The sequence below is a fragment of the Schistocerca gregaria genome, chromosome 6, assembly GCF_023897955.1.
Source record: "Schistocerca gregaria isolate iqSchGreg1 chromosome 6, iqSchGreg1.2, whole genome shotgun sequence".
NCBI classification, from domain to species: domain Eukaryota; kingdom Metazoa; phylum Arthropoda; class Insecta; order Orthoptera; family Acrididae; genus Schistocerca; species Schistocerca gregaria.
Genome location: NC_064925.1, coordinates 312,681,495 through 312,708,058, shown reverse-complemented (window position 1 = coordinate 312,708,058; position 26,564 = coordinate 312,681,495). Strand labels below are relative to the sequence as shown.

At 41.4% G+C, this 26,564-nt stretch overlaps 1 protein-coding gene across 3 annotated transcripts in view; it reads right to left on the bottom strand.

Moving 5' to 3' along the window:
• Positions 1-26,564, bottom strand: part of LOC126278552 (mannosylglucosyl-3-phosphoglycerate phosphatase) — a 207,180-nt gene that overhangs the window by 164,190 nt on the left and 16,426 nt on the right. For 2 of the 3 annotated variants that reach the window (XM_049978739.1, XM_049978740.1), the window contains one exon: positions 18,722-18,808. In XM_049978739.1, coding sequence (XP_049834696.1) covers positions 18,722-18,808 — 87 coding nt within the window. Of the gene's footprint in view, positions 1-18,721; positions 18,809-22,274; positions 22,429-26,564 lie in introns of all 3 variants that reach the window. The other variant, XM_049978741.1, reaches the window with a different exon arrangement.

Here is a 26,564-nt window from a genome sequence, read left to right as displayed (position 1 = left end):
TTTAACACCGCCATTGTTATCCGCATATTTCTTTTGGACCTTGGCTTTTTGTCTAATTTTACCTCTCATGCCTTCACTCTTTCATATCTCAAAGCTAGTCATTCCTTTTCTAATGTACTCTGTTTCCTCCATTTTAATCAGTCACCACAGAGTGTTCTCTCCCCGTCACTGAACTGTTATTCTATAATGTACTCACTATGCCTAACCCAACAGCATTAGCATAACCACAAATGAAACATAAATAATTAATTCGAGACAAATCTGCATCTGACATAAATCATTAAGGGAACAAAAACCTGTTTCACGTAATTAATAAACAGTTCACTTTGTCAAGAATTTTTAAAAGTGACCAAGATGACATAACAAGAAAGTAGTTCACATCAATATCAGTGCTTGACAAGCTGCTTGAAAAGATGGTACTCACTCAGATGGAGATTTGAGAAATTGAAAAGATGGATTCAGAAAAGAAAATTCACGATAGCAGCAATGGGAACTTATTTCTAAGCAGAGATAAGTAAGAGAAATGGCAAACTTTAGCGTGTTAAGGTATAAACAACAACCATGGCAAACACAACAATTAGGTAGTAAATCATAGGTACAGCCTAAAACTAATAAATTTGTTATTTTTTATCATGGAAATCATCTCAATTGATAAGAGTAGACAGAGTACACAATCTGGTTGCACAAAGTATTCATAAGTTTGAAACAAGTGAGGTACAAAGGTGTCCAAGAGATGGCACTTTGACAAAGATTTAACGTCAAGAGTAATTTCTTACTCTGCATGTTGCCAAGCTTGAAGTCAATAGGACTAGTTATACAAGTTTGTATCCTTCATGTGACCACAGAGAGATAAGCAATTATCTCAACTCCCTGCCCAAACAATAGCAATTTATTTCATACAGGGAGGTGAGCGGTATTAACTCAGTGTGCACAATATTGCAAAAATAACACCCAATAAGAGTTGGCAGGCTACGGAGATAGTTCACGGTAGAGACCTGAAGAAAAATGAACTTTAAACTTTGCACAGTCATCCAAATATTATCTAACATATTGAGGAACTTTCAAGCTGGTCCTTCATACTAAAGCACATGCGCTGAGGTGACAGAAGTCACTGTATTCCTCCTAATATCGTATCAGACCTCTTTTCGCCTGGCATAGTGCAGCAACTTACACTGCTTGGACTCAACAAGTCGTTAGAAGTCCCCTGCAGAAATACTGAGTCATGCTGCCTCTATAACCGTCCATAACCGCAAAAGTTTTGCCAGTGAAGGATTTTCTGCCTGAAGTAACCTCCTGATAACGTCCCATAAATGTTTGATGGTATTAATGTCAGGCAAGCTGGGTGGCCAAATCATTCAATCAAACTGTCCAGAATTTTCTTCAAATCAGTCGCAAACAACTGACATGGCACACTGTCATCCACAAAATTCCATCGTTCTTTGGCAACATGAAGCCCACGAACTGCAGCAAATGTTGTCCCAGTAGCCAAGTTTAACCATTTTCAGTCAATGATTGGTTCAGTTAGACCAGAGGATCCAGTTCATTCCATGCAAACACAGCCCACAGCATTATGGAACCATCACCAGCTTGCACATTATCTCGTTGACAACTTGAGGTCCTTGGCTTCATGGGGTCTGTGCCACACATGAACCCTACCATCAGCTCATATCAACTGAAATTGAGACTCACCTGACTTGGCCAGGATTTTTCAGTTATTTAGGGTCCAACTAATAGGGTCACGAGCCCAGGAGAGGTGCTGCAGGTGACGATGTGCTGACAGCAAAGGCACTCGCATTGTCGTCTGCTGCCATAGCCCATTAATGCTAGATTTCACTGCACTGTCCTAACAGATGTATTCATCGCGCATCCTGGATTGATGTCTATGGTTATTTCACACAGTGCTGCTTATCAGTTAGTGCTAACAACTCTAGGCAAATGCCACTCCACTCAGTCGTTAAGCAAAGGCTGCAAGCCACTGCTTTGCCCATGGTGAGAGGTAATGCCTGAAATCTCTTCACACACTCTTGACAGTGGGTGTCTTGGAATAGAGGGGCTGGCCAGTACTTACCTCAGCTCAGTACAGCCGATAGAAACACAAAAAACAACCGAAAATTTAAGTTCCTAGCTTTCGGAATAAATGTTCCTTCATCACTGGGTTGTGAGTAACTAAATCCACTTTCCCTTCTTCCCTTTCTTTCCCCTCTCTCCTCCCTGATGAAGGAACATTTATTCCGAAAGCTAGGAACTTAAATTTTCGGTTGTTTTTTGTGTTTCTATCGGCTGTACTGAGCTGAGGTAAGTACTGGCCAGCCCCTCTATCTCTTTGGTAGTAATTGTTTCACATCTTTATATGAGATTTTCCATTAATTAGTTAGGTGTCTTGGAATATTTAATTTCATAAGGACTTCTCAAATGGAACGCCCCAGCATCTAGCTCCAACTACCATTCCACATTCAAAGTCCGTTAATTCCCATTGTGCAGCCATAATCACGTCAGAAATCTTTTCACATGAATCATTTGAGTGACAGCTCTGTCATTGCACTGCCCTTTTATACTGTCATCTGTATACATGCATATCACTATCCCTTGGCATTTATCACCTCAGTGTAAAATAAATAGTAGTATTCACTGCAAAAGTTACAAGTCTATGGAGCATCTGGAACTTTTTATAATTTGATTCTTTTTGTTACATATACAGAGTGGTCCATTGATTGTGACTGGGCCAAATATCTCACAAAATAAGCGTCAAACGAAAAAATTATGAAGACCGAAACTTGTCTAGCTTGAAGGTGGAAACCAGATGGCACTATGGTTGGCCCGCTACATAGCGCTGCCATAGGTTAAACGGATATCAACTGCATTTTTAAAAAAATAGGAACCCCCATTTTTATTACATATTTGCATGCTACGTAAAGAAATATGAATGTTTTAGTTGGACCACTTTTTTTGCTTTGTGATACATGGCACTGTAATAGTCACAAATATGTGGCTCACAATTTTAGACGAACAGTTGGTAACAGGTAGGATTTTAAATTAAAATACAGAACGTAGGTATACATGTACCTTTGTGAACTTATCATTTCTGAGAACGCATGTTGTTGCAGCATGATTACCTGTAAATACCGCATTAGTGCAATAAATGCTCAAAATGACGTCTGTCAACCTCAATGCATTTGCCAATAAGTGTAACGACATTCCTCTCAACAGTGAGTAGTTCGCCTTCCATAATGTTCGTACATGCATTGACAACGCGCTGACACATGTTGTCGGGCGTTGTCGATGGATCACAATAGCAAATATCCTTCAACTTTCCCCACAGAAACAAATCCGGGGACATCAGATCCGATGAATGTGTGGGCCCCGGTATGGTGCTTCGACGACCAATCCACCTATCGTGAAACATGCTATTCAATACCGCTTCAACTGCATGCGAGCTATGTGCCAGAAACCCATCATGTTGAAAGAACATCGCCATTCTGTCATACAGTGAAACATCTTGTAGTAACATCGGTAGAACGTTACAAAGGAGATCAGCATACATTGCACGATTTACATTGCCATCGATAAAATGGGGGCCTATTATCCTCTCTCTCATAATGCCGCACCATACATTAACCCGCTAAGGTCGCTGATGTTCCACTTGTCGCAGCCATCGCGGATTTTCCGTTGCCCAATACTGCATATTATACCGGTTTACGTTACCCGTTGGTGAATGACGCTTTGTCGCTAAATAGAACGCGTGCAAAAATCTGTCATCATCCTGTAATTTCTCTTGTGCCTAGTGGCGGCAGAACTGTACACGATGTTCAAACTCGTCGCCATGCTATTCCTGGCGCATAGAAATATGGTACGAGTGCATTCGATGTTAATGTAGCATTCTCAACACTGAAGTTTTTGAGATTCCCGATTCTCATGCAGGTTAGCCGCAACAGCAGCTAAAACACCTACTTGGGCATCATCATTTGTTGCAGCTCGTGGCTGATGTTTCACATGTGGCTGAACACTTCCTGTTTCCTTAAATAATGTAACTATCCGGCGAACGGTCTGGACACTTGGATGATGTCATCCAGGATACCGAGCAGTAAACTTAGCACACGCCCGTTGGGCATTTTGATCACAGTAGCCATACATCAACAAAATATCGACCTTTTCCGCAATTGCTAAACAGTCCATTTTAACATGGGTAATGTATCATGAAGCAAATACCGTCTGCACTGGCGGAATGTTATGTGATACCATATACTTATACGTATGTGACCATTGTAGCGCCATCTATAACAAAGCGAAAAAAGTGGTCCAACTAAAACATTCATATTTCTTTACGTACTACACGAATATATAATAAAAAATGGGGGTTCCTGTTTAAAAAAAATGCAGTTGATATCTGTTTGACTTTGGCAGCGCCATCTAGTGGACCAACCATAGCGCCATCTGGTTCCCCCTTTCAAGCTAGACGAGTTTCGTTCTTTGCAGTTTTTTCGTTTGATGCTTATTTCGTAAGATATTTGGCCCAGTCACTATCAATGGACCATCCTGTATAAATGGAAAAGAGACCCATAAATGTGTAACATTTTAATTTATGCATATGATGCAGTTAAATTTTAGATACTTTTACAAAACTTAAATAAAACCATGAAACTAGTTAGAACTGCATTATAAATAAGCTGTTTGGGAATAATGACACAACATTTTGGAATGATTTTTATGTCTCTATAAATCACTGCTACAGATCATAAATATCTACATATGACATTGATGTACTCTCCATCACAGGTGTGTGTGTGTGTGTGTGTGTGTGTGTGTGTGTGTGTGTGTGTGTAAGGGAAAGGAGACTGTGATTTACTGTCCCATGATGAAAAGGTAATTAGAGTGACTATAAGCTTGTGTTAGAAAAGGATGGAGAGAGGTTAGACATTATATATACCGTCATCAAACATCTGACATCCATTGCTGGATAAAGGCCTCCTCTAGACTTTTACATGCCTTCTAGAACCAGTTGTATACAGTTCTTTAAACAGTTGGACAACCTAACAACAGCCTTGCAGCGCATTAGTCCCTTACAAAGTTTGTTGCCAACAAACACAGTTTAAAAAGACCAGTAACATTGATAACTACAAAAGTTGAGAAGTGATTGAACATGGTTAAGTATAAATCACAGCAAGGAAAACAATCATAGCTGAAGACAAATGGACAGTATATTACCATTATTTTCAATTAAGAAAGTACAGCTTAAACACTCATCACTGTAGGTTTCCTGCATTATTTGGTGTTCCTCTATAAAGGTTTTCTTGAGTTTCACACAGAATTTAATGTGAATGTGTTGCATCCCTAATTCTGCCATCTCAAAATTGTGCTACACAACTTTCTACTCAATATAGCACTGAACAGAAACTAACCGACATACAACAATGAAACTTCTGACAGTTACACATTAAACACAGGCTTGTGCAGGAATGCCAACTGCATTTCCCACCAACACACCATTGGTGGGAAATTACAACTGTTCTGGAATTTTTTGAATAAATCTCGTATGTATATTCATCATTTTCCAAGATGATGAACTTGTTGCTTTTGAACCAGTATACTTCCCTATGTGATGTAGCTTCACTCCTGATGCATTTTACTGTCAGTGCTAAGTCACCAGACAAATATCTCGATGGAAGAAGTACTCCAATGTATCACCAGCAGCAAGCTTTTGCGGAACAGCAGCAGGCTTTCACCACCGCTATCAATCATGTGGCATCTGAGTGTTCGCGGCAGGTTACTCTCCCGTGAGCACAACAATCGCTCTTTCTGGCATATGATGAATTGGCTGAAGGTTGGGACTCCTGCGAGACATGGTTACACCAATATTTCAAGGTTTTTGTGTGGGCAGTGCAAATCTGTGTAGGGCTTTCTTTCTTCCCTGGCTCTCGCTGTGCGTTTATAAGCTGTTGTGCCAACTTGCACCTTTGCAAGGCCTGGCCAGGTTATCATTTGATGAAATTTGCAAGCTTGTATCATACTATTACCATGACAGAATGCATGTCATTGCAAAGCGAGTAGAATTTTACCATTTTCAGAAATGCCCAAACCAATCTTACAAAGCCTGGGATGCAGAATTATACGGGTTGAGCCACTGTCATAAATTTGCCACTAGTATTCATCATGAATCCTACACTGATCACGTAGTGTGTGATATTATTCGTCTGACCCCGGATAGGGAATTCTGTGAAAAAGCTCTTCAATGTGAGAATCCGACACTTAAGGACATGATCAATGCAGCAATGTCTTTGAAGTCTCACGGGCTGTAATCAACCAGATTGCTGCAAGGGGGGAAGTATTGGAAGTTGCTCAGTCAACCCCTGTTAGCCACACTGCAGGTGATCAAGCTGACGGAAGCCATTGCAGCAGTACAATCTTCGACTCAATGTTGCATGGGACAGGGTTGGTTACAGCCAGAGCAGCAACGGGCTGTGTCAGAACAGCAGCCACATGCCCCCCTTTCGTCTTCCCCATACCGCTTCATCCAACATGAGCATGTTGCATGCTTTCAAAAGAAACACCACATTACATTGGTGTGTAACCCCTCTTCAAACGTGGTGGACACAGTATTACCAATGGACATAAACTGTATCTCTACAATGAGTGTCTCCCCGAAAAAATTGTTTATTGAGTTGCGTGTATTTAATAAATCTCTAAAAATGCAAGTGGACACACAACTGCAGTGAGTTCAGTAAATGCACAAATGCACATGGACTTCAACACTCCTCCCCTCACACAGGCTTTATGGAAGCTGATTAGCTACAAAAACAGCAGATTCCAATCCTAGACCAGTTCCCCGCTTCCATCTCCTACAAATATGTTGCTTGCCTTCTCACCTTCCTTGGTGTGGATCATTCCCATACTGCAGACCTGTTCTGGTTAGATGCGTTTAATGCTTTTGGTTCCTCCATTGCCGATGATGTAGATTAGTGCCAGATCAAGTTCCATAGCAACAAGTGGTGTCCCTTTGCTCTCTGTTTTCCCCTGAGGTTGGTAGTGGTACCAGTTTCCACAGTACCACGGAAGGGTCCACCCGTTCTCGTCCCCCCCCCCCCCCCCCCCCCCCCCCCCAGGTGCAGCATATGCCTGTCGCGATGTGCGGCTGCGTCAAGTCCAAATTAGACTGTTTAATGTCATTCATCCTATTTCTTCCAGTGCATGGGTTACACCACTGGTCATCATTAAGAACCCGATGGATAATCATTGTCTCAGCGGCGACTTCTGTGTCACAAATTAATGCACAGTCCATGATAGATACATACCTTTTCCCTGCCCTGACAAGCTGCTTGCAAAATTATCTGGTGGCAACTACTTTTCCAAGACTGACTTGTCAAAAGCATACCTCCAGTTCCCCTTGGATAACATCACTATACGCCTTCTCCTTGTCAATATACCTTTCAGGCTACACCAATACCAACACTTGCCTTTTGTGTCACTAGCACACCCGCAACTTTTCAGCACTTTTTAGAACTGCTGATAGTCCCTATGCACGGCTGCATCAATTACCTTGACAATATCGTTGTTTTGGGTACTTACATAAAAGACTATCTTAGAAACATCCAATCGTTTTTTTCTGTTTTCCAATCTGCAGGCCTCAAGTGCTATCATGCCAAATCTCAATTTTTGCAGCTGCAAATTGAGTATCTAGATTTTGAGGTTTCTCACATAAGGGAGGGGGTCAAGACGTTGCATCACCATGTTGACCCAACTGCAGCACTGGCACAGCTGACCACCTTTAAGGAACTGCAGATGTTTCTAGGTAAAGTTGCGTACTACCATAAGTTTTTACCTGATGCATCCACTGTTGCTCAGCCCCTGCATGTGCTTTTGTGTAAAAGTGTGCTTTTTTTCTAGTCCCCTGCTTGCGACTGAGCATTCTCTTTGTTTAATTCTAGCTTGAATCTGCCCTGTGACTGCCCACTTTTCAGCCTAGTCAGCATCTGGTGTTGGCTACAGGCGTGGCCCAGCACGGTGTTTTTTGTGGTGTTGGCACATAAATGCTCAGACGGGTCTGAATGACCCATTGCTTATGCTTCTAAGAGTGTAACTCCCATTCAGCATTGGTATTCTCAGGCTGAAAAGGAGGCATTAGCAATTGTATTCACCCTCAAAAAATTTCACATCTTCTTGTATGGTTCTACATTCCATTTAATCACAGATCAAAAGCCATTGATTGTTCTTTTCATCCCTTCGACACCTGTGCAGGACAAGGCAGGGCATCATTTGCAGGGGTGGGCTCTCTTCCTCTCCCTTTATCATTATCAGATCCGCTACAGGCTGACGGCGCAACATGCAAACACCGATGCCCTTTCTTGCCTTCTGATTGGGCCAGACCTGGCATTCGATCAGGACAAGTTGTTTTGTTTGTATTTATATACTGAGAACCTGAATGTGGTAAATGGTGCCATGATAGCATCAGCACATGGAACCTGTAATTAGTCAGGTCCTCTCTTTCTGCAGCACAGCTGGCTGGAAAGACCCCCGGGCCATGCCTCAGATCCCTTGTGTAATTACTTCTCCCTCCAGCATTGCCTTTCTTTGTTTGAAGGAGTTCTTTTGTTAGCTACAGAGGATACTGCTCCCTGGGTTGTGATTCCTTATGCCACAATGTACTGTGACTTCTGCATGTTGTTGAAGGGGGAACGTCTCGCACCAAGGCTGCGGCCCCCTGGTATTTGTATTGGCCGGACGCAGACGGGGACATTCCACAGCTTATTGCCACTTGCGCTCACTGTGCTCAGCAGCCAGCATCCCCTTGGGTGTTTTATTTCCCCTGGCTGATGCTACAGTGTCCATTGGAGCATCTACATGTCAATTTACCTGGGCCCTTCCTAAGTCAGTTTTGTCTAATTGTAGTGCATGCTTGTTCCGTGTTTCCCTATGTGGCACGTCATCCATCCACATCTGTAGCAGCCAATATTTTGGCCATGTCTAAGATTTTTGCAATTAAAAAAAAGAGGGATTTCCATATACCATGGTTACCAATAATGACCACCACTTTGTTTCTCAAGAATTTGCATCTTTTTGTTGGGCTAGTGATGTTTGCCATCTCACAGCTCCCTCATTTCATCCTCAATCTAATGGTGAGGCCAAACGCATGGTTCAAACTTTTAAAACACGGATGCGAAAATATGTATCGGGCCGATCCCCTGAAGCTGCTTTAGGGCATTTTTAGAGTTACACTCCAAAGAGGGACAAGAGTCCAGTGGAGCTGTTTTATTGATACTAACCACAGACCCTCCTTCACCTGCTGCATCCAACACTGTGTCCACCAGTGTTGCCAGCTCTGTGATGCTTCTGGCTTTATGTGTCTGCCTGGGCTCATGGTTTCAGCTGCTGGGTTCTGCCATCATCGAGCATCATAAGGGCTGGTGCCTGTGTGTCATTTGCACTCCTGACAGGCAGTTGTCCTGTCACTCTGACCAGCTGTGGCCATACATGGTACGGTCTGTTCCAGAGGGCCCACTGCCTCCCCCACTCCCGCCTTTGTCGTCAATGCCTGTTCCTGTGTTGCAGGTGGTCTGATTCACACCGCAGTGGGAGTCGCTGCCTGTCAGATCACTGTCTGCACCACCCATTGACTGCTGTCGCTGGTGCAGTCCCGCTGCACCTGATGCCGCAGCCACCGCCGGCCCCGTTGCTGGGTCCTGTGTGACCATTGTCTCTGACGTCCCTGTTGACACCGCCAACATCGAGTGCTGGTCTCAATGAGGACATTACTATGGAGATGCCAACCCTCGTCCTGGCCTATGGCCTGTTACGAGTGGGGAGACGGCATGCCAACCCACCCCCTCATCACTTCCACCCCTACTTGCCAGAGACTGCCCACCACATGCTGAAGCAGCCGCTGTCATTGGTAAATGACACAGATGTCAGTATCGTCATAGGTGTTTCCCATGACTTGTAATCTCAGTGGATTGTGAGATAAGTGCTTTTTTATGGTACCATTGCTTTTTTTATACCAATCTGTCTTTTCTGTACCTTGCTTTTTTTGTACCATGTATATTCCTGTGCCTAATGTTTTTATATGTGTATGTGGTTTTCCCGCCCCCTCAGAAGGAGGAGTGATATATCTTCAGTCATGACACACACTATTTCAAGACGGCATGTCCATACAGTCAGAGGCCGGTTATAGAGGCCCCTTGGCTCGGACCCTGTTGTGCTCTGGTGAGCCACTAAAGAAACAGTATTATTTAAGCGATCTCAAATGAGTGATTGGCCTATTCTGTAACCTGTATTACTGTCGTCCAGTGAAGGTGTTCAGTGCTCTGCACAACCTGTACTTCATTGTGCCCTACATGCTGCTCTATAAAATACTATATCCCATAAATCGTGTTTGTTCTTGCAATAGTACTCTTCTTAAATAAATTGTCATAATCTACAATTTCTGATTTCAAGCCTCATGAATCTGTTTCTTTACATGTTCATAAATATTTTTTCTCTAGGCATCTAAGATCACTTAAAATGCTGAAGTACTTTAAGGCCATTGCATCCAGTAAAATTTCTTTATTGTTTGACAATGTATATCTGATTTAATTTTTCCATTTGTTTTTCTGTTTCATTCAGTAAGGGCATGTCACATAACTGATGGTGAAAAAATGGTTCGAATGGCTCTGAGCATTATGGGACTTAACTTCTATGGTCCCCTAGAACCTAGAACTACTTAAACCTAACTAACCTAAGGACATCACACAACACCCAGCCATCATGAGGCAGAGAAAATCCCTGACCCCGCCGGGAATCGAACCCAGGAACCTGGGTGTGGGAAGTGAGAACGTTACCGCACGACCACGAGATGCGGGTGAGCCTTCCAGAATTTGGAACCAGTGTGGATTAATGACCGCTATAGAATTGGGACTACCAGCGTAAATAAATAAAGTAGAGCAGAAAATGCATCTTACAACACAGACAATTCCAAATTCAGTTTCCATATGAACAACATGTTGTGTATAGATAAAACCAAAGTCATGTCTGATCCTCCTCTATAATAGAAAAGTATATCCTTGCTCATGGTAACCATAATGCAGAAAAATAATCATCTGAGTGAACAACATTTCTGTATACTGCTTTGGTATTGTGGCAATTAGCAATGATACATTTTACAGAGTAGACCTTTCTCTGTCTCTGAGAATCAAGGTAGCATGTAACTCCTTAGCATGGCTGGCATCTTTGCATTCATACTTAATACCTCAATGGACTGTTTTGGCAGCACTGTAGCAAATCCAACTTGGCAGAGTTCTTTCGCGTGACAGTTGTATTGGGTGGTCATAATTACATTGACAGTGTTGTGAGTGCAGACTTTATACATATCAGGGTGCTGAAATATTTAAAGTATGTTGATTAATCAGTGCATTTGCCGATTACGCAGAAATAAACAATAATTCCACTTTCTGCCACCAGGTGGACATGTGGTTCTGTACGCAGTCAACATGTAAATTGTTTCCTATTTTGACATCAGTATGCTGTTTGTTGCTTGGTGATGCATGCTGATTTCCTCTGTGCAGTGATTGTTGGTGCAAACGGTTAAGCTGGTTGTTTTATCAGAATGGCAACAATAGCAGCACCGCATAGCAAGAATATTTCCAACACAAATAGCTGTGAAGAGCCCCATGTCAATTAATGGATTAAGAATAAAATCAAGAAACTTGAAGCAATAGTTGAATTAGGTAGTGTAGAGGTAAGTGGCTCATTCCCACAGTAGTTGTTGATGGATCTGCTGTAGTTGTAGCTGACTGTGCAGCACATGCTGCAAACTCTGCAGCTAGTGTTCAAGCTGCATCATGGGAACTGTCTCTCCTGTGGTCAATACTTCAAAAGATTTTGCAGTATATTTTACACTAGTGTCCCTACAAGATTCAGAAAGTGCAACAAATGAAGCCCCAAGATAGGCTACAACACTGCGACTTTGCCCTTCTCTTTTCTGGCAAGTATGGAAATGGATGACGTGCTCAGGGAATGTTCATTGGACAGACAATGGACATTTTACTCTGCATAGTGCCACTAATGCCCAGAACTGTCACATAAGGGGATCTACTCTGCTACATGTGCAGTAACATCCATTGCATTCAGCTTATGTGATTGAGTGGTGAGGTCTCACAAACTCCTTCAATCTCGGTCCATTTCTCTTCAAGGAGATGATGTCTGACAGGCCTGTCACGTGTACAGTGACATCTACACATTGTAACAACCTCCTTGTGCAACATATGACTCCAGCTTTCCAAGAGCACAACAGTATCTGCACACTATTAATATATAAGATGGGGCAACACCACAGATCAGATTTGTTTCAAGAAACCTTTGGTAATGACTGCATCATATCTAGGTAATTTGAAGACATGTGGCCTTCCAGACTCCCTGGACATCTGAAAGACTGTGTCTATCAGAGATGTAGTCAGATTCTTCGTTATCTGAAAGATATCATAGTGTAACACATCATTCAGATTAACCAGATATGCTGCAAGCAACTGTCGACTATGCCATGTTATGCACGCAACAAGTTGTCGAGTAAGGAGACCGTACTGAACACGTGTTGAAACTTGTGACGATATACTAATAAACATGCCAGAACCATAATTATCATGTGTTTCATCATTCATCCCCTTTTCCTGCGTGCGCATCATATTCTGACTGTTTACAGCATCATATTTCCACCTTGTAGCAAAATGTGGAACATTTTTTTTTTTTTTTTTTTTTTTTGCGTACTCCATGAGCGCACCAATTAATGGACATACCTACAATGTTCCAGTGTCCTGCAGTGTATACAACCTCCACTGCAGCACTCAGAACACCAACAGTTTAATTACAACCACTCAGTATATGAAAAGTGGATCCAGACTGAGAAGTGGTCTTCTTAGTATAGACCTGCCACTTGAGATGTGCTACCATGAACAGCATGATAAAGGGTTTTCAGTGAGAAAGAATGACTGTAACAGTGCTGAAGTGGGTAACACCTCTAGTGTTTGAGACAGATACACTGCTCAAAAAAAGTTTGGAATACTATCTTAAAATGCAGTCTATGATACTAGAGATCTCGCTGACATAGGCACTTCATGCACTATCAAATTACAGCCCATATACTGGACGGTGTTTACTACTGGCATGCTTTGTTGTCATTTCCTAGTCACGTAAAGATACCAGTGCCACAGCGGCACACCGTGACCAGTCAAGTATCAACAACAGCTTCATTCAGTTTGTGTTTAGCACTGCAGTAACATGTTGATAGCAGTAACATGTTGATAGAATCAGGCGTGGCTTTACTTCCGACAGGTCATACACGGCAAAATATTACTGATCAGTTACAAGTCACTCAAAGTGTTGTGTTTAAGGTGTGGATAAAGTAGAGAGATGGGAAATGTGAATGACAGAACTTGCAGTGGTTACCCTCTTATGACAGCACCAATGCAGGATTGTTTCCTCCAACTGTTGGCGTGCAGGTGGCCAAGATCAACTTCCAGAAATATTGTTAATGACTTTTCCCAGGCAACAGGGATTCGTATCTCAGACCAAACAGTGTGTAGAAGACGACATCAGTGTGGCCTTCATTCCAGAAGACCAATGAGAAGTTTTGCAGTGAACCAACGGAACTGATGCAATTGAAGGGCCTGGGCTCTTGCACATCAACATTGAATGGAGTAATGTCAAGTATGCTGATGAGATCAGGACTGCAACTGGACACTAGATGTGTTAAAGGTTTGGAGAAGTGCTGGACGACACCAGGAATTCCGATATGCACAGAAAGTCCATTCATTTGCAGGTGGAAGTGCAATGTTTTGGGCCGCAATAATGATAAGACAGCAGACCATTCTAATTCCCATCTACAACAATTTGATTGGTCTCCGATACCTCCAAGAGGTACTACAAATGATTGAAAGGCCCAACAGACATCAAGTAGGTGACAGCTTCATCCTCATCAATGACAATGCAAGACTGCACCATGTTCTAGCAGTGTCTCAGTATCTTGAACGATGCAACATCAACTGAATGCATTGGCCAGCACAGTCCCCAAACATAAATGCAATTGAGCATGTATGAGACCTGCTGAAAGACACTATTGCACAACTCCCAAATCTACCTGATGATCCTCAGGACTTCACTGAAGCTGCCATTGAGGTGTGGGACCTCATACCAGAAGATAAACTTGTCGTCTCATCCAGAACATGCCTTGCAGAGTGCAGCAACTCATCTGTGTGTGGGGAGAACATATTCACTACTAAAGACTGACAATCATCACTATGAGACAAAAATTTCCACCATTTTTGTTTTCAAGATGTACACTTAGGAGACAGCCTGCTTTGTTTTGTAATGATTTTTTGTAGCTAACCAAAATTGTTCTTATTTTCAGAAAGAATTAAGTTTATTTCATTAATATTGTATTGTACAAAATCTGAATGGATGTATGAGGTCTGTTCAAAAAATTTCGGATCATTTGTAATTTCGCGCCAATAATGCATTGGAGCAAAATGCGGTTTTCATCCCTGCAAACGCTTATGCTTAATGCGTAACTGGCAGAAGTTTCATTGCTGTATGTCTGTTAGTTATTGTTAAGTGCTGTGATGAGTAGACTGCTGGGTCGCACAGTTTGCAAATTTTGAGATGGCAGAGTTAGAGGAGAAACGAATCTCCATTAAATTTTGCATGAAAGTCAAGAAAGCCTTTACAGAGACATACCAAATGATGCAGAAAGCTATGGTGATGAGTGCTTAAGCTGTACTCAGTGTTGTGGATGGTTCGCATGGTTTAAAAATGGCCAGAAGGAAGTTAAAGATGAGCCTTGTTCAGGACGCCCTTCGACATCTTCCGACAATGCTCACACCAGGAATATCAATAAAATTGTGCATACCAATCAAAGAATGACTGTCCAAGAGATTGCAGAAGAATGTAACATTTCTGCTGGATCATGTCATAAAAATCCTGAAACAGCATCTTGAAATGCATCATGTTGCTGCAAAGTTTGTCCCACGGCTCATGAGTCAAGACCAGAAAGAGCTTTGCCACCCAACCTGTGAAGAGCTTTTGGATCACGCAAAAGGGAATGAGATGTTCCTTAAGAGAATCATGACTGGTAATGAGTTGTTGGTCTATTGTTATGATGAGACCAAGTTTCAATCTTCACAACAGGTCAGGAAAGGTTCCAAAAAAAAGCTCATCAGGTCAGATAAAATGTCAAAGCCATGCTGATAGTATTCTTTGACTTTGAAGGATTAGTTCATCATGGATCTGTGCCACAGGGACAAACAGCTAATCAATGGTATTATCAGGACATGTTGCGATGCCTGCAAGAAAATGTGAGAAGGAAACAGCCTGAAATGCAGTGAGACAATTCAATGGCTCTTGCATCATAACACACCTGCAGATACATCCCTATTGGTGCGCGAGTACTGCACAAAAAAACAAAATCACTATGCTGCCTCATCCTCTGTACTTTCCAGTCCTGGCTCTTGTGGACTCTCTTTTTATTTCCAAAGTTGGAAATCCCAGTGAAAGGATGAAAATTTACAATGGTGGAGGACATAAAACAAAACTCACAGATAGTGCTTTGTGCAATCCAGCAAGAGGCATACCAAGACTGCTTCCAGAAGTGGAAATAGCATTGGGAGCAGTGTGTCAGTTGCGCAGGAGAGTATTTTGAAGGTGGCTATGGACAATAAGTAAAAGATAAGCGTAGAATAATTTTGTGGACAAAATTCTGGAATTTTTTGAACAGACCACATACTATAAGAATGCATTGTAGTAAACTCTATAATACCCCAAACTTTTGTTGAATGTGTAGATCTGAAGTAAGGACAATGTCAGTTACTATGTCTTAAGGCAGATTATGGTACAAGCCTGAAAAGCTAAGGCTCCATGAAGGGAAAATGACAAGGTAGGGGGGAAGCGAACAAAACGCAGGAGGAGGAGGAGGAAAAGAAAATCAAGTATTCAGATAGCTTAATATTTAGAATGAATTTTCTCTCTGCAGAGTAGTGTGTGCTGATATATCGGCAGAAGTTAAGTTGTGAGGACAGGTCATGAAATGTGCTTGGGTAGCTCAGTCTGTAGAGGACTTGTCCACAAAAGGCAAACGTCCCAAATTCAAGTCTTGGTCTGGCACACAGTTTTAATCTTCCAGGAAGATTCAGTTTAATAAGTATTTGTTGTGGCATATCTAACGAATTATCACCACCATGGTATTATGAGCGCAGGTCCGCATCTTGGGGACATGCCCACTAGAAGGCACATTCACCAAAGTACAAACACTGGCACAACCACCAGCTGAAGCTGGCCAATGGCATTAGCCTCATAACAAGATTAAGATTTTAAAAAGACAAGGTCAGTCTAAAATGGCCTGGTTCATGTTCTCATCTAGCAGCATCAATATCTCTTGCTTCTTCAAACTGTGTGGTAATCAAAGAACTGTGTACTGTCTTGGTATAAACTTTGGATTAATCTTGTGAACTCTGCGTGCCTTACTACTGTATATAACTTTATCCTGTCTACTTCTATTTTGTTCTGACACTGCTGAATGGTTGAGCCTAACATTCCACTTTTCAATACTTCTGGAATGGCTGCTAATGCATAAAAATGATCTAACAGTGAACTCTCAGCCTATTTCCATTACATTCCAATAGCTGCAGGACAACTCTACCTTGTCATTTTTGCCTTGTTAAGTACACTCCATTCTTAACACTATTACAGTTTTAGTCACAGGCCTCAAAGAGAGACACAAATCACTCACATTGTGACTGAAAGATACATGCATTGATACCACAGATAGCTGTATATCATCGGGTAGAGGATGTGTAAGGACAGTGTGCATCATTTAGAAACTCTTCCATTTCACATTCAGCCATGTAACTAAGATCATCTTTCTAATGGAAGGCACAGCATCACAGAATAGGAGTGTCAACTGGTGTATCTTCATTAAGACACGCACAGGATCCTTAATGGCAATGTTTTCCTTTTCCCCCTTTTCCTGTTTCTGCCTGTGGGAAGTTGGTGCTCTAGTTGAAGGACTTGACTGCTCTCTACGAGAAGATTTTAACTATCATAAGCTACATGGAACAGCCATCTCTGATACCTCAGGTACCCAAAACAATACCATTTGGTGGTTTGAACATAAATGTTTAAGCTTGTCATTATCACTTATTTTGTATTTGCCTCTTGGCAGAGGAATCAGCGAAGTTTCAGTTTCAACCACTTTGTTCTCTTTGGCCACTGACTGACGATAATGTTAAGTAAAACACTGGACTCTTTTGTTGATAATGAACTGTTTGCCTATGGCCTTGTGCCCATAATGGGAGTGAATTCCCATGACCCATTACTTCTTCACATGTACTGCCATATCCCCATCACAATTATTTTAGAGTAAGTTCTATTCTCAAATTTCATCACATGTATTCTGGATTTATTTGTGTATAGCTTAATTTTATTGAATATAGCTTATTAATATTTAAATCTGCTATAAATTATACAATAGATATTATCTGCAAATGCAAATTCCATGGTGCCAGCACGGAGGCTCCCAACAAACAGAAGACTTTTCCTATCTTGTTACACAAAGTACAACTTTCTGAGAGGTAACACCACTGCAGTTTTATCGTTTGCTTCTTATGTGACAGGTATGTGGTTTCATTTTGTTTCTGCTCACATTTCATCCCTCAAAATAACAGAAAACAATCTACAGTTGGTATTTTACACGAACATGTTGGCTGCTGCACGCTTAGTTACATGTTTCACTGCCAGGCCAGGCGCATAGCATTAGGCATAAAGCTCTGCTGTGGCTGCCACTGGCCTTATGGTGTCAGGCATGTGATTCTGTTGTGACCACAAATGGCCGCATGTTGGTCAACATGTTAAACAAGATTAATTCCACTTTTTGTTTTCAGAAAACGGTTGCTTCTTTGCAATGTATCTTTGACTGGCTCACATTAACAGCCCACTGCTTTTTTTTAATATTTTTTTTAAATTAATTTATTCAGTTTCATTTGCTCCCAATCTCTTTATCTTCAGATGAACTTTCCAAATATAGTACAGGTAGATAAAGAGAGTAGTCAAAGGGAATTACACACATCAACATAATAATGACAGTGAACATGTTCCAGTTTCAACATAATGATTATTAATTCCAAGCTGCTTTCAGACACTTAGTACTTTCCCTCTTGGTAACTTTTGGTAATAATTTTTTCCCCAAAGAGATAAAAGTAAAGGCTCTGCATATAATACCAGGGCCAAGAGACAAGTTGGGGCAATCAAATTTCATTTTACAAATATGAATATGGTGGAAAATAATTCTGGAAAGCTAAAACAACAGTTAATGTGGCTACTATATAAATAACATTTTATTTATCAAGGAACTGTCAAGGTGAAAAGCTGGAGACATTGCTGCTCAAAATAGCCATTCATTCACTGAGTAATTTTTAATGATTACTGTGTTCATGCAACTTGTTTTGTGTAAAAACTTACATTGCTTGAACAACACAATATGATTAGTACAAACTTTGGGTTTGTGTTTAATCAATGAACTTCCCAAAACTGTAAAAGTTTGTAGACCAGTAAATTATCATCCCTGTTAATATCAATTAAATAAATTATCTTCCTCACAATTACTCCTGTGGTAGATAGCTTTACACTAAGTTTTACTCGTGTGGTTGGTTGCTTTACACTAAGTTCTGCTAGTACTGTAAAATTTAGCATCTCAGCAAGCATTAATTTAAATTACCAAAATCATGGTTTCCAAATACAGCACAATGTGTGCCACACTCGTTCAGGACTGGAACCATCTGCTCTCCTTTTGTGAAGGAACTCACTGAAAGAAAAGTCATTATACAATTTGTAAACATTACCACACTGCATAAATACAAAATTTTGTCAGATTTATGAATAACAATAAAAACAACAAAATATTACTTAGCGGGAAGACTGTAGATTGATATGAAACAATGAAAATGAAACGATCGTGTGGCATTATTGGCCAGGGGATCCCATCTGGGGTTGTTCGGCTGCCTGGTGCAAGTCTTTCTATTTGACACTAGTGGCTTGGATGTCAATGAAGATGAGAAGAAATAATTAGGACAACATAAACAAGAAGAAATAATTAGGACAACATAAACATGCAGATGCCCAAACAAAGAAAATATGTGACCCACCCTGGAATCAAACCCAGGACCCCACAATCCAGAGACAGCAACACAAATGACTAAATCATGAATTGTGGATTATGAAAAAATAAACAAATGAAGTTGGCAGAATGGTTAAGAGTGCTGTAGAAGAAGAGATTGGCAATAAATTCTTATTCAAGAAACAAGCACAGATGGATGTTGTTCCACAATTTAGCCACAAAATTCCGCACAGTTGGTCAGTAAGTTTTGTGCCCTTCACTTCTGTACAACTGTTTAATACAAAGGAGTAGTGGTATTTAAATATAGATTAAGATGTATGTAAAAGCCCATCACACAAATAGTCAGCTTATAACCATACTTTCACTGTGAAGATGTATCACATCTGCACAGCAAATGAGTCCTTTGACATCACCGTGAGATACTACGAATAAGATTATGGTGATAACTATGCTAAATGAAATCCTAACACCTCATTATTGCTTTTGAGACCATTAAGCAAATATACAGTGTGCATAAAAAACACATGAGCAATGATTCGTGATATATATATATGACAGTAGTTTCAGCATTTTTCGAGACAGAACCCCTGTCCAGAAGTGGATACATTCTGCACTGTGGGGCATTGAAGGTTGAGAATAGTGACTTCCAAGCTTATGTAGTGATCTCACAGGTTACTCTGCACCTATCTACTGGCAACACCATGAATATAAAGCAGTCAATAGATCACTATCTATCGTGGTCAAAGGATTGCATTTTGTGCCATTGTCAACATGTGTTACATGAAATAACCAGTGGGATGGTAATAATATATGTGATAGTAGTTATTCATCATCTTGCTCTACAAGGCAGTAAAGAGTCTTATCTCTTGGCGAAGTGTATTGTTTATTAAGTACTTCCATACTGATGACTCCAACAGTAGTATTAAGGAGCAGTTACAACAACAACAACAAATGGAACAATTATAGCAACAATGATAACACCAGCAATAACTGATAAAACCACAGCAGCACATGGAAGAGATCCACACACTGCAACAGCGACATCAGGAGCAGCTACAAACAAGGCTGGAAGCATAGGGACAACCTACGGTGCAACTACAGGTGTTGCCACAGTCGTACATCCGGGAAAGTTGGTGTCCAGGCACCCTGGCGTTGTCTGCTGGCATCTCACCAGCAGCCAACACCTGTTCTACAGCCTGCAGCTGCAAGTTCACTGAGTCTTATCATCTGCTGCCACCCTCTGGGATTGTCCCAGCAATGTAAGTGAACTGCATGGCACTTAAAGCACCAACCCTTTAGACAATTGTCTGTCACCGTGGTTCACACACATAGAATGATTTCATCACCACTGTGATAAATATGCATATGTGGCGGCACTACTGGATAGCCGGTCCACCACAAGGTTAGTGAAATAGTGACTGGAAAGTACAAGGTTTAGGCGAGCTCATTTGGTAGGTTTCCCTCACTAACTCGCAATATTTAGAATAATTGTTGTACAGGGAGGAAATTGGTGACAAGAAACTGTCACAGTTTCTATAATATCTTCGCACCTTGGCCAGATCAGCGGTTCTGGATCCACTCCTTTGATCCATATGGATCTCACATTTGCTGGAGATGCATCATATCATGCTCTCAGCAATGCAAGAGGTGAACCTGACTAAGCTGGCATAGCTCAACAGCTATTAACTACAATACCCTCCAGAGAGAGACTGCATGACATCACCTTGCAGTTCGGTGAGATAAAATGATGGGTCACAGACCTCAGCATATACAAACAACAAGTTTGCATGCCACCACATGGCTAACATAGGGTGGGCTCTTCGCACTCACCAAAATGGAACAAATGCTTTTACCACCACCACTTGGCAACAGCACATGTAGGTGCAGATCTTCATCTACACTGCCGTATTCCTGGATGGGAATGCAAACCGCAGACTCCCACACCCACCAGTGCCAGCAGCCACCAGCCAGCAGCAGCAGCCTGTGCAATTATTGTGTCATTTAGTGGTAACTGAGATGCAGTTTCTGATGGCAGGTTGTATGTATGTGTGTTCCCCAGGTGCCTGCTTTGGCAACTGCGAGTGCGTGTAAATCATGATTTATCAGCTGCAAATGGTTAGCTCATAGCTACATGTGGGCTCATGACTTTAAATTTGAACATTGGTTAGACTGGATTTCCTGTTCTCTTATGACCCCATCCTGGATGTGTGGAATGCTTCTATTTTGGATTGGGTTAAATCACTGTAGGTTGGATGCCACAGTGCAGAAGTCTTTTGGTAGGCTTCCTCACTGCATCACTGGCACTGGTGTGCCTGCTACACCTGTCCCTATCAGCCACATGATCTGCCAGAGTGCCATCATAGCCCTGCCACACAATAGTGCATCACATCAGGACTACACCAGGTTCTCTTGTTTTCTAGGAGCCCAGACAGTGGGTGCCCAACAAACTTCACATTGCAAAACCAGAATTCATCACAATGATCCAAGCAGGTATGGCATGACCATCAGAAAGCAAATGAACTTCTTTCCTCCACCTGCACCTAAGCAATCACTTGGCTGGCATCCTTGTGGTGACTATAATGGACTCAAACACACTGACAATTGCCAACCAGTATCCTGTGCACTTTTGGAGATTTTGCATGATAAATGGTGGGCTGCACTGTTTTTCCAGTTGAAGCACCTTCATTCCCAGGTCCAATGAATTGTGGTTGACTAATACCATGTGTAGGAACTGCAGGGGATAGTTGTTGAGGACCACTGATGATGAGTACAGTTTTGTGATGTTATTTCCAGCCACAATTCTGGACTTGGGTGCTGTGAATGCACATTCACTCAAGATGGCATTGTGAATTGCATGACACTCGTCTTTAGCAACCAAAAATTCATGTGTCTGTTATCATATTTTTGGGTCATATCTAATGCCAACAAGACTTACAGAACCAATTTACCATTTATCTCAGAGATGGTTTTCCTTCCCTATTGGACAAAGTACAATTAAAGCTCATCACATAACAAGAAGCAGCCAGTTCTGATGCACATATACTGCATCATTTGGATTACACACACACACACACACACACACACACACACACACTCTTTTTAAATGTTGAAAATTACCAATATCATGTGCCACCAGGCAGCTTGAAGCACGTACCCTTATATGCTGTGCAACAGGGCTGGTGTGTGACCTTGGATAGCTGCTTAAAATATCATAATATGATTATAATTTGCTGAATTGGGAGTTTCTCGGTCACAATTGTTCACAAGGATGTCTCCCGTCAATTCGCTCTTTTAATATCCACACATTACTGGAAGGAAGGAAGGAATTACTGTTTCACAGTTTTCAGAGTACATTGAGAAGTCAATCTACATAACACACGCATTCTTATAGCTGACATCCAACACCTCTGGTGTCATTCGCTGTCTCCAATAGTTTTATACAAAACTGCAAGAGAGGGAGCATTAACATAAGCATTTTCTGTGTGCAGGCACAGTTTTAAAGAGATTTGGTAATTGCAGAAACATAATGGAAATTGTACGGATTTTATGAATGCATAGTGTCCGTTCTTTCGGGCATGTTTGAAAGAACAGACACCTTGCGGAATCCACAACTGTGATACATTATGTGTAAACTGAAGGCAGAGGGGGTGGGAAGGGAAGGGAAGGGAAGGGGATATCAGCTGCATGGGGACATTACGTGGGATCAGTGCTGGCGAGCACAAATGTGTACTGCACTGGGATTCAAACCCAGGATCTCCTGCTTAATAGGCAGGTGTGTTAAACACTGCACCTTCAGGTACACAGTATAACTACAACTGTGCAGACTAATTTGGTACGCCTCACAGCCGACCCACATTCCTACCAAGTGCCAGCTATCCACAGTCCCTGTCCATTTCCTCCATGTTCGCTACTCTGAGAATCCTGCCGGAGATCAGACATACCTGTGCATCAGCACTGAAGAAGAAGGATCCATTGCTCATCTAGGCTAATCAATTATATGAATGTGTGGTGTCTCCTATTTTGGACCACACATTCATATAACTGATTCACCTAATTAGACAAGGAGTACACCTTCTTCAGTGCATATGTACAAGTGTGTCTGACCTGCAGGGATCTCAGAGATGCGAAATGAACAGGGGCTGGGGATAGGGATAGGTTGTGCTCAGTGGAAATGTGGGTCAACCGTGAGGCATGCCGAGACAGTCTATACAGTCGCAATCACACTGCGTCCCGAATGGCAATGATAGCAAGAGCATTGTTTGCACTGTCACACCACAGATGAGTACGAACACAACCTTTTAAATTCCTAGAACAATATTTCCAACTACATTGGTGGAATCATGGGACAGTCATGGCACTGTGGCATCCTATATGTGTGTAAATCCACTTTCAGTTAAGGACTGTGTCTCATATCACAAGAGTTGTGCCTGCTGTTATTAGTTACTGCTAATTTACATCAATGTAGACGCTTGGTTTGGGATGGGACTTGCCGTAAGACAAAGCAGTCAAGTGATGAAGGAACTTCGACATCAGATTTTGTAAGTTGTGGGAATGTTGAGTCCAAGTAATATCAAAATAGTGAAAAAGACAAACATATTTTCATAGATACACCATTTTTGTAAAAACTCTAGATTGTGTATTCTGGTGCTGAGTGGAAGAGCAAATGCCTCAATGTGTGATTTGTTTCAAAATACTGTATGAGCAACAACAAATGTATGAAACTATTATAACTCAAAATGCATTCCTCATCTAAAGGCCCTGAATGCATACAAAAGTCTCTCAATTTATTTCAAATCAAGAAAATATTTTTCTATGACTAAATCCACCATGGAACAGGCTTCAAAACAGAACATGCTAAATAGAAGAATTTCTTATGAATTTTCTTTGTTAACTGAAAAGGAATTAGCTCGCACTGTAGGAGAAGAATTTATTATACTCACAGCAAAAGTAATAAGCAACACTTTGTTTGAAGAAAAACACACACAAAATACAAAAAACTCCATTATCAAAAACGACTGTGAAGAGAAGAATTGATGAGGCATCAGAAAATCTGAAAGAAGCCACCATAATTGCTTTGAAACAAAGCAAATATTCTTTGCTGGAGATGAAATTACAGAAAAGCTGACCAGGCTAATTTATTAGTGCCTGGAGTGTGGTCGCAGCTCTCTGAGACTGCAGACGTGTGTGTGTGTGTGTGTGTGTGTGTGTGTGTGTGTGTGTGTGTGTGTGTGTGTGTACTGCTCACAAAGGCCTTAATGGCCGAAAACTTTAATTGTGTGAATCTTTTTATTGAGCCTATCGTGACTCAGGATCTCCGCTATATGGTAAGTAGCAACTTTCCTTCTCTGGTATTGTTACATTCCATCCTGGATTTTCCACTGCTAGAGAAAAAGGGTTGTTAAGATTTAATGTCCTGTTGTTGTCAGTCATTAAATATGGCTCAAGCTTGGACTGGGGAGAGGAGGGGGGGGGGGGGATTCCAGATTGTCTGATGTATTTTAGGGAAACAATGGAAAACCTAAATCTACATGACCATATGAGTACTTAAACTCCAGTCTTTCCAAATGCAAATCCATTGTCTTCACTGCTGCACCACCTCACTACAGTCCTCATCTTGCTTCAGAAATGGTATTTTGTGTAGTATCCTATTTTTTCACATTCAACTGAACAGAGGAGGGGGGGTTCTTCTGTGCACCCTGTGAATAGACACTGCATGGTGAAATGGACCTCACAGTGAACGGATGCTATTATGAACCATAAATAATGCTGAATTCAGATCCCATGTGTTAACAGGGTAGTCACAACACTTGTTATCGTTTGAACCAAAGTTCTTAACTTTCACTGTAAGTGATGTCTCTTTGATGATGTCACAGCTGGGTCACAGCTCGCAGTCGATTCTGCAAATGTTCAGACTAGTCAGGGCTATGTCACATCCTTAGATTTGGACTGAGAGCAATCATAAGTGGTTTTAAAAGACCTAACCATGATCTTTTCTTGTTCTGCTTTATAATCCAGCTGTACTTTATCTCTCACTACCTGAGGGGCTGCAAGATTTTCATAAGCCCATTACCACTGGAACATGCAAACTTCTCCTGCCTACGATTGCAAGATGGTAGATCCCACTCCACCAGAGCACAGGTCTTCATACATGGCATGAATTCTTTGAAACAGATGTACCGGCTGCTCGATGGATTACAATCAATGTGTAAGCCATCCCTTCCAGCACTGCATCTTTACTGTCAAACACAGCCAGTTGGCTGTGCCCATTCAGCCTTGCTGAGCATCCATTTTGGCAGCTTCCTTCCAGGCATTTGTTTATCTGTTAGTTATGTCCAGATCAAGATGCAATCATTTGAGGGCAATTTGTCACTAAGCAGCATCAATGTGGACTGTAGAGCGCATCAAGAAACAGATGAAAAATAATGACTTACTTCTAGTGTTGCAGGATGTAATCTGCCCCATGTCAGAAGACTCTAAGTTATGCTCTCAACAGCTCTACCTTGGGGCAAGTTGTGGTGGAGCTGAATAGCATATCCCTGTGCAACGTAGTTTCCATAAAGCAGCAGTGACTGAAAGAGCTGTGTACTGTTCAGAACCTCACTGCCTACAGTTTCATTAGACGTCAGTAAAGGAAACATATGGTCACCTATTGCAATGCTTGCACTTCTTCAGCGACTGCTTGTAACCTGGTTAAAAATTTGAGGGGTTGAAGTGCAAAGTGGTGTGCATTGTTGAAAAATATAGCCACACCAGCTTTAGCTCTCATGCCACTGGGTCATCCTTTTTGCAGATACCACAGTCCTTTAGCACAGGAGCATCAGTGTGTTTCCTGTAGACAAACAAAAAGGTTTAAATTCCACTACAGTATGATAACTAGTTTTTAGCAATGTTTCTTTCCATCAAACTGTTGTGCCTATGGTAGAGGGGATTTTTGTTGAGGGACTGAGAATAATCCTCAAATTCTATATGTTCATCATCAGAACCATGAGAGAAAACCAGTGTTGCTCAATCTGATTGCTTGGGATTGGTTTTTCTCAGTTTTTACTTTTTTGCAAATTTCTCCTTCTGTACTCTCCTTCTGTGGCAACACTCCATTTACTTTTGCTGTGGTTTGGACCATGCCTAGCCAACAATGTCTCTTTGGCAAGCTAGGAAGAGGGGGAATGGGCGTATAAAGGAAAGCACTGAGGATGCAACAAAAATGGTATACAAGAAGAATGGATGAGCCTGAACAACCAAAACAGCTTCAGAATATGGCAAGTTGAATAACTGTTTAATGCCAACTATAGCCCTCAATTTAACATATTTAAGATTGACCTCAAAACAACCTGCCAGGAGCAGTTTCATAGCAGATTTTTAACACATTTAGAAAACAATTAACAAAATAAATTTCAGTGAGATGGCACTTGAAATGCTGAAACTTAGTTTATCTATTTATGTTTCG